Genomic DNA, 9,575 nt, shown 5'->3' on the forward strand with positions numbered 1-9,575 from the left:
TCAATCAGTACAGCTACATATGCAAAAAAAAAATAGCACATTTATACTGTAATACAAAATAAAGAATGCATTAGCTTTATTGACAGACCGGTTTGTTTACAGCAGAGGCACAATCTGTACAAGCACAATCTGAGCCAAGCTTCATTCAATTAAAAACATTTTTTTGTATTTGATTTTATGTAATGATATTTAACAACATCCTGCGCTGTATTTGTACATGTACATTTTAAAATGGTTGTTTTGCTTAACTGTTTTTTTTTTTTTTTTACATATATATACCTTTTTAACCTTTCGCGTCACTACAGTAAATCAACAGGAAGGAACTACTTTAAAAAAAAAAAAAAAAAAATTTAATCGGATGAATATCCTGACTTGCGTTTTGTTGCGTCTGCAATGCGTCCACCGCCCTATAAATAGTGCTGTGTGATGGTTCATATCCCTGCGCCAGCCGTCGACCGGGATAGAGGCAATCGCCATTTTTGTTTTATTAAACAGCGAGGTGATTTTGCTCCGGCTGATTGGGTAATTAATGACGTGTCGCGTACTGTAGTTAAACGCTTCAGCAAAAGCAGAGTTGACGTCGTGTATAAATAACTTAAAACGTTATATCTGCGGTAGCCAATATTATTATTATTTTTAATACGTCTATTTTTTTTCAATTGAGTTTAGTAAGCTATGGCCGATATCGACAAGCTTAACATAGACAGTATCATCCAGCGCCTGTTGGAAGGTAAGCAGTATTATATAGCAATTTAAATATATTTTCGTATTGTCTTTACAGTGGTGTTTCGGATGTCAGCGTACTGGGGGATAGGTACAGTGCGTGGGACCCTCGCTTAAAGGATGGGCAGGGGGGCGGATGGCGGGACAGTGAACAATATAGCTCCGCTGGTTCCGTTATTCTCTGTTTGTTAAAATACAATTAACGCACTTGTAGCATATCTCATTCATTAGTAGCTAAGTTAGTGTCTGTACAAATCTGCATTTCATTCAGGTGCTTAAATGTGCATGGCAAACTGTCTTCCTTCGTTAGATACCGGTAATGTTTTATTTCATTAAGGATATGTATTGATACAAAACAAAGCTTGATTTAAGTGCGTTTGTAGGTACTGTGGGAATATACACGTTAAACACGTGGTGAAACCGCTGGTCATCTGTGTGTCGTTTGTTAAGACGCCGTTGCGTAACGTTTTAGTCACCATGTATTTGCTAAGGTAATGTGGCGTTTATTGGCGTTTTATTTGTTGCTTTCACTTGGGCTGAATAGTAAATATTTTTACAAAATGTAAATGCATTTTAAGGATAGCATGTGCGAGGTTCAATCGAATTGAAGCCAACACACCCCAAATGAAATTGATACATGACCTAATTTTAATCAAAGGGAAAAGCATGGGTTCATTATGTCTGTTTATCCCGTTTTAGAAATGGCTCAACGAGCAAACCGGGTTGGTTTATTGCAGTAGCTACTATTTGAGTCCCAGTGGAGATCCTCGGTACATTTTTAATAGGTAGTAAATTCACAAGAAATTTAATTGGGGGTTGAGTCGATATTATTTCGTAATGCGGTTAGCATGCAACGATCTTGTCTGTTACAAATGGCCTGATTTCTGATGTCTGAAGGAAACAACAAAAAAAAAAATACGATGGAAGAAATATTAAATGTAAATTGGTTCTAAATGCATTTTTTTCCACCACGTTAATTTAAAGTAAATCAGTGAGCCGTTCACTAGTATATGCATGCAGTACAACATACTATTCTTTTAACCTCCTTAAGATGTTACATTTAATGGATGAAAAAATAATAATAAAGCGACTGGAAGGAATGTCTGACTTGCCAAAAGAACAGTCTCTAACAACCTTGTGCCCCGCTTACTGGGGCATGGGTGAGCATGTAGTAACCAACACTGCCTTTTTGGTGGTTCGACACTTACAGAATAATAATAGTGGAATACATTGACAAGCAAAACAGCTAGTTAAGCGTCATTTATTTTACCTGGACAAAAATACAGTTTAAACATTATTTTTTCTGTCCTCGCCATTTCAGCAAGGTCTTGTTAAAACATGACGTCTCCAAAAAGCTTTTTTTCGAAGTAGATTAAAGGCTTGTCATTGGGAAGCTTTACACCGCATTTGATTTCAGTTGTGCTGTATCCTGGTGTGATTGGCCTTTACCGGGCAGTAGCTTTTTAAATAAGTTTTAAAATTGATTACACATGCATTTTAAAATATATTTCTGTATGTGTGCACAAGTTTGACCTAAGGTGGCGATGCTTCCTCCTTGAAATGTCTTCAGTGGTCAGCCAACATTTGCTTTGTTGCTTGGTGCAGGCTGTGAATTGTAAAGCACTTGGTGCATGTTGGTAATCTGTCAACCTTACAACTGATGATGTTTTATTTAACCTGCAGTCTTTGCTACAGCCTCTTATTGTGGGTGATGGGGGTTCATGATGTAATAAGACAGTTTTACAGTGTGTAGGGTTTCCAAGCCACTCCCCTTTGGCTCAGATCTCAAATTTGATTACACCCCCCCCCCCCCCCCCCCCCTCCCCTCCTCCCCTCCAGCGCTTGATTCATGCCTCTTGGTAAGATCCAGTGATAATAAACATGTTGGCACACAAGGCATTTGCTTCTGGCAGGCTTAACAAAAACAGTGATTGAAAATTTTGTTTAAGTATTGCAGTGCACTGATGCAGGGGTCACTCTATTGATAATCATATCAAGAAAAATATCACAGTTCACTGTGCAACTGCACACGCCTTGTTACCAAGCAGAAGAATGATGTATAATGACCGTATATGGGAGAAACGCTAACCTTTCAAAATAAAAAATGGAGAAAGGCCCCAATGTGTGCATTGAGTTCAAGTGGTGGTCTTGTCTACTGCTGAAGGTTTCAATGGTTTGGCCCATGGTCTCTTCCTTGTTACAGTACTGCACACATCTGCTGGTTCAATCTGTCATGACTCTCTTGCTGCTACACTTCCACTGGTGTCTGCAGCAGACGTTGCCATAACAGGGACACCTTGATGGACTTGCTAGTCAATGCAACTACGGTACTGGAATGCTAGATTTGGTTTTGTAAATGCCCCAAAACCTTTTTTTTTGGTTACAATTTAAGTATTGTGTCCTAGATAACACCTAAACATATAACCTGATTATCAAACATAAGACATTGACAAACATTGTTCCACTTTTCAGCTGATCACGTATATAATCCTTGTCAGTTATGAGTTTGTTTTTTAAAAAGAGAAATTACTTGATTAGAGGCTTGTTTTAAAGTGAAGAATTTAGCACATGACTCAGCCACATCTGCAGTAAATGCAATTCCCTCCAAATGGATAGGGGTTGTCTAAACATTTGAGTTTCCTACATAATCAAATTTTTGGCAGTGTGTGGGTTGTGTTTTTACTGCATTCCCAGCAGTTGCTACTGACCTTTTATTTAAATCCTTTTTTTTTTTTTCTGAATTTAGGATTCTAGATTTACCTCAACCTAGTCTCTGCATCAGCATGGTTTTAGTCTTTGCAGGGTTGGTTTTACTGGTGGAAGAGGGATCCCAGGGTCAAATGGGGATCAGTAAGGTGCATAAGATAGCCCTTTGATCACTACCAAGTCAAACTCTCTAGGAGTAATGTCGGTGTTAATATATGTGTGTCATGCACGTAAAAATGAACATGTATCCCATTAAATCACATATGCTTTTGTGGCTGACTTTTGTTTCCTTTCTTTACAGTGAGGGGCTCTAAACCAGGCAAGAATGTACAGCTTCAGGAAAATGAGATTCGGGGGCTTTGCCTCAAATCCCGTGAAATATTTCTTAGCCAGCCCATTTTGCTAGAACTTGAAGCTCCTCTTAAAGTATGTGGTAAGTATGCAGATGCAGCAATAACAAATTGACTCATTGTGGAAACGTAGTGCAGCTGTTGTGGAGCAAGAATATTGGCATAACACACAACTATAGTGCGCAATATCCTGAATTGTAGCGGTTTGTAATGAAGCAGGACCACTAGTGCAATGGAATCCAGCAGATACTTTTTCATGGAAGACCCATATCGGGGCTTGAATTTCATTTGTGTGCCGGGGGCATTTTCCCCCTGTGCTCCAAAAGAATGCCGTTTTGCGTTTTATATATATATATATATACACACACACACACACACATACACATACATATACACATACCTACTGCAGCCTCATTCACACTGGTGTTGCTTCAGGCAAATAATTTGTATTGCAGATACTGCATAGCAAGTATTAATGCGAATGACTTAAAGCTGCTCAACAACACCTCTGCACGTATCTACTGTTCTATATCTGCACTCTCCATTGCCTGACGTGAAGCTTCTGCTTTGCATTTCGGTTTTCTAAGCTGCATTGTGTGCACTGCCACTAGAATGTCTCGCCAATTTAGAGGTTTTGTAACAGCGGCTAGCAAACGTTAGCGTTGCATAGAGACTGCAGATTGAATCACAACGGTGGCTTCAGCAGACTTTTTGCCTTCAGCCAAACAATCAGCTGCCTTGTCGAGACAAGGTGCATTTCTTTTTAACCAGCGTCCCATTTCATCTTATACTGTGTTGTCTTTAAAGTTATAAAGAAAAGCAACTCCCAAAGTCATTGCTTGCAAAATAATGAAGGGCTTAAATACTTTTTTTTTCAACACGGTTTCCTTTCCTCTGACTGCAGTAGCGTGAGACTTGATGGCTTCTGCAAAAACAAACAATGCTTAAAGATGGCCACTGAGAATCACATATCACAGTGTGAGAGATTAGTCTCATGTTATTTGATATATCCAGCACTACTTAGTGCATGTATTTAAATTAGGCATTCTAAATTGGGTGAAAAATAGGGGGATCGGGTAGATTACCGTAGCTTAAAATATCGCTGCAGGATTTTCCCATACTGAAAGTTGCTGATATGCAGGAGCAACTTGGAAAATATCAGATTCCTGCGATCACGTGCTGAAATTCAAGCCCTGCATATTGAGATTTATTATGAATGCAAACTACTGCAAACAAAGGTTAGGTTAAACAAAAGTATTAGCTTTTCAGCCTTGCGGTGATTGATTGTGAAGTTGCAGACAAGTCTGCTTTTATAAAGAAAGCATAGGCATGTCATTATGTAGGTCACTGCTTTACTGGTGCAGCTGGCTCTGATTTTAGTTTTTCTGTCCATTAGGTGATATCCACGGGCAGTACTATGACTTGCTTCGATTGTTTGAGTACGGGGGCTTCCCACCTGAGAGCAACTACCTGTTTCTGGGTGACTATGTGGACCGAGGGAAGCAGTCTCTGGAGACAATCTGCCTACTCTTGGCCTACAAGATCAAATATCCAGAGAACTTTTTCCTGCTGCGAGGAAACCATGAGTGTGCCAGCATCAACAGAATATATGGCTTTTATGATGAATGTAAGATTCACTTTTTGTTTAAGAATAATACTTTTTTTTATTTATTTTTTATTAGACCTTCACAATAGTGGATACACTTCAGACTTAAGTAAAGAAAGTCCCAAATTGGGATCAGTTTGTGTTTTGCACTTGTATTTTTGCTGACCTTTTTAAATGTGCGCAAAATGTCATACAAGTGTTTTGAGTAGTGCTACCCCTCCCCAATCAGTTTTCTTTTATTGTGAATACATTTAATTATTTGCTTAGAGTAGTGTGACTAGAATAATTGATCTAGGCTTAAAACCATTTCATCAAAGCTTGTAGATCACGTGCAGGGTTGTTTCAAATTGCCAGAAGCGCTAAAGGGATTTTTTTACATAGAGATGCGTTGTTTTGAAGAAGCTTTAAAGTTTAACACATAGTGCCATAAAGACCAAGTTTCTGTAAATAACATTTACCAGGTTAGTAAGGGTTAATTAACTCTTCGTTGCTATTAATTTAAGAACAGAAAATGCATATTTGCATAGGTATATGTTTTGTTCCTATGTATCGCACATATCTGCATGTGTTTTCTTGTCTGTTGATTTTCTTAATTTTAATAAACTTGTCAGGTGTTTAGAGTCTCATTACAAATCATTCTTTTAGAAGGGTGAGGTTGTGTTCTTGCATTTTCACATCTGAAGTGAAGGGGGCATGAAAAGATTTGAGGTGCTGTGTTATTAAATGCACTAATAGTCTATTTCTGTCCTGCAGGTAAAAGGCGATACAACATAAAGTTATGGAAAACCTTTACAGACTGCTTTAACTGCCTACCAATAGCGGCTATTGTGGATGAAAAAATCTTCTGTTGTCATGGAGGTAGGTATTTCTGAAGGATTATAATTCTGTCTTCAGATGACAGAGGTTGTAAATTATCTGTATTTATCATTCTCTCTGTTAGACTTTTAGTTCCTGTCTTTTATTCCGCTAACATTTCAAACTGTTCACTTTGTAAATCTACCACCATCTTTTAAACAGCTTATCCTTCAGTGCATTTGAGATGCAAGCTTTATGTTAATAACTTGATAAATATTACCTTGCCAAAAGCCTCTACATTGCAGTACCAGACACTTCTATTTATTTGTTTCAAACTTGATGTATTCAAGTACCCTTCTGAGTGCAAGATGTTAGAATTTAACATAGCAGCGTTTTGTCTTTAGGTCTGTCTCCTGATCTTCAGTCAATGGAGCAGATCAGGCGGATCATGCGCCCCACTGATGTACCAGACCAGGGTCTGCTGTGTGATCTGCTCTGGTCTGATCCAGACAAGGATGTGCTGGGCTGGGGAGAGAATGACAGAGGGGTTTCCTTCACATTTGGTGCTGAAGTAGTTGCCAAATTCCTACATAAACATGACTTGGACCTAATATGTCGAGCCCATCAGGTATGTTTTTTTTTTATTAAACTTACTACTGTGTCTGTACATGCGTTGATTTTAGGGTCTATTTTTTTTTTTTTTTAAGTTTTGGGGGTTTCCTGCAGACTACTCCAAATTGCAGTTAATAAGTTACGTATTGCATATTTGTGACAAATGCAGGATGAGTTTTAATATATTTAAATGCTGTTGACAGACTTTAGCTTGACATTTAGATTTTTAAATCTTTCAGAACGAAGTAACTTTACAAAAAGACAAGCAGTAAAACTAAATGTCCAGTGTCTTGTGTAGAAGAGAACGGTATACAAAGGACCAATTGGCTGGTGTGTTGCATTGAGCTGGGTTTTTTGTAGGTTGCATTAGCAATATGGTAATTTGGAGTTTTAATTGACTTCCTTTCTCTTACCTTAAAGGTTGTGGAAGATGGCTACGAGTTCTTTGCAAAAAGACAGTTGGTGACTTTATTTTCTGCACCCAACTACTGTGGAGAATTTGACAACGCTGGGGCCATGATGAGTGTTGATGAAACCCTCATGTGTTCTTTTCAGGTGAGCTATTAAAAGATTAGAGTGCAGAACAAAGTGTCATGTTTTTTTATTTTAAAATTTAATAAATTTAATAAACTTTTTTTTTAATGAATCTTAAAACTTGAATCAACTTCTAACTCCTGATTTATATCCTATCATCCTATGTTGTATGCCCTTAACTTGGTCTGTTTCTGTAAATTTAAATAAACTAGTAGAGTTGAATGCTATGGATTAAGAGGTTTTGTTTTTTTTCCCACAGATTTTAAAACCGGCAGAGAAGAAAAAGTCCAATGCAAGTCGGCCCGTCACACCACCAAGAAACATGGTCACAAAACAAGCCAAGAAATAGGACCACCTGGCAGTGCTCAGTTGGACTTGTAAAATACAATCTCTTTCTTTTGTAATGTGTATCGATTTGATTGGCCTGGAATAGATTGTTCAGTGGTTTCTTTGACATTGTGGGTTGGGGGAGAGAGACCCAAAAAAACCTTTTGCAACAGGAATGAGAGGACTGCTACTCCAAGATGACAAGTGAAATTTAAATACATTTTATAACTCTTGAAACTAAATGGCTGTTCAGCCTGCAGCAGACTTGTCTGAACCCTCCACTGCAGCCAGGCTTCAGAAAAAAGCTTTTTCAGTCAATATCCGGTACAGCCACAAACTGATTGTAAATGGCTCATTTTTAGCTTTGTTAGGAGCATAAGATAAGTAGTTTAATTAAACAATACGACCTTCATAACTTCACTGCAAGTTTTGACACCGACATAAGTTTATTCAAACCACTGTGAACTGTAATAGCTTGGTATACCTTTGTTCTTTTATTACTCTGTCATAAAGGATTTTAGTTTTAGATTGTATTTTGTGTTTTTAAATGTAAACCCAATTAATTGTCTTGTATAGTTGTCTTCAGAAACAACCCTCCGTGTTTGCCAGCATCACTGAATTGGTGTATGTTTGATTTTTAAGCACACTTCCTGTACTCTATTCTTTAAATGAATAAAGCAGTTATTTTAATTGTTGTCTTCAAAATAATATTCTGGTTTCATGTAGATGGACACATCTGTGGAATACGTAATGCACTGAACTGGAGTCCCTTTTAAAAACAAGGCTTGTTACTCAACCACACATAGGACAGTAGTTGCATCTGTTCATGCTGTGTCCTAGAAGGCCTTCTCCTGGCCAAAAGGTGGTAGTAATCAATTAAAAAAAAAAATCAATACTGTAATATTAGGAAGGGAGAGAACAAGTGAAATTCAGAAGAGTAATTTCCAATCCACAGACACTCGTATCTGCATTATTGAGGCCTTGTCTTTATGAATGTGACCCTTGGTCTGTGCTTGTACTAGTACAATGATTAACAGTACTAAATTGTCTAGTATTGAAATATACTTCCTCAAAATCAAAGAGAGAGTGGCTGTTTGTCATGACCAAGATAAATACAATGTTGAACTGGAAAGGGGAAGGTTATTGAGGCTTCCTTTGGGGGCGTTTGATTCATGATAACACAGAATACTGAACTTTAGAAGACCATTGTAAATCAGATCCAAGGAATGACATTTTGGAGCAAGGGTTCTCAATCGGGACCCCCAATGGGTGTCAAACCAATACATAAAATATATGTACTAGTGCCCTGGATCTTTGTAAACTTGTCAGATTTAAGAATAATGCATATAACTAAGGGTATAAAAAAACAACAAAAACAAACTGCATGAACATGCATTAGTTACTGTCTTGCTAATTTAAATGACTGGATCACTTTTAATAACTTCTAAACATGTACTAAATAACTATGTTACTTGGTGTAACAACTAGTTTTGTTGTGATATGTCATGGAGTCTTTTTTATGTTTATTTGTCCTTCATTGTATGAACTTTTGATTGTTAAACAGAGGTTTAGTGGAAAGCCACGCCTATTCTATCAAATTTATGGATGTGCTATAGACATAATAAAGTACTGGATAACAATGCAATAAGTTTTGATTAAATTCAGGACCCACAGTCTTGAGCATAACGTGTGTTACGCTTTTTTTTTTTTAATTCGTGTATTTCCAACATAAATCCATAGGCTTTTTACAAAAGGGAAAGGCAGTTAGTTATTAAGGGCTTTTGATTAGTATCACGTATGTGTTCAGCTTTAACATTGTAATACCAAGCCTAGAGATCGTGTACTGATTTGACCAACAGATTCAGGGTGTCTTCACGGCCAACTGTCTGGAAAAGAATCTTTCTAGTCTAATTTGCACGTTT

At 37.6% G+C, this 9,575-nt stretch overlaps 1 protein-coding gene across 1 annotated transcript; it reads left to right on the forward strand.

Moving 5' to 3' along the window:
• The first annotated feature begins 452 nt into the window (after positions 1–452).
• Positions 453–8,343, forward strand: LOC121300004 (serine/threonine-protein phosphatase PP1-gamma catalytic subunit A). The gene is made up of 7 exons (XM_041228324.1): positions 453–730; positions 3,731–3,862; positions 5,176–5,406; positions 6,139–6,243; positions 6,585–6,808; positions 7,213–7,347; positions 7,586–8,343. The coding sequence occupies exons 1-7, from the start codon at positions 676–678 to the stop codon at positions 7,673–7,675; spliced, it is 972 nt and encodes a 323-aa protein (XP_041084258.1). The 5' UTR covers positions 453–675; the 3' UTR covers positions 7,676–8,343.
• Positions 8,344–9,575: the final 1,232 nt, after the last annotated feature.

This window comes from Polyodon spathula, chromosome 25 (genome assembly GCF_017654505.1).
Source record: "Polyodon spathula isolate WHYD16114869_AA chromosome 25, ASM1765450v1, whole genome shotgun sequence".
In the NCBI taxonomy this organism is placed as follows: Eukaryota; Metazoa; Chordata; class Actinopteri; order Acipenseriformes; family Polyodontidae; genus Polyodon; species Polyodon spathula.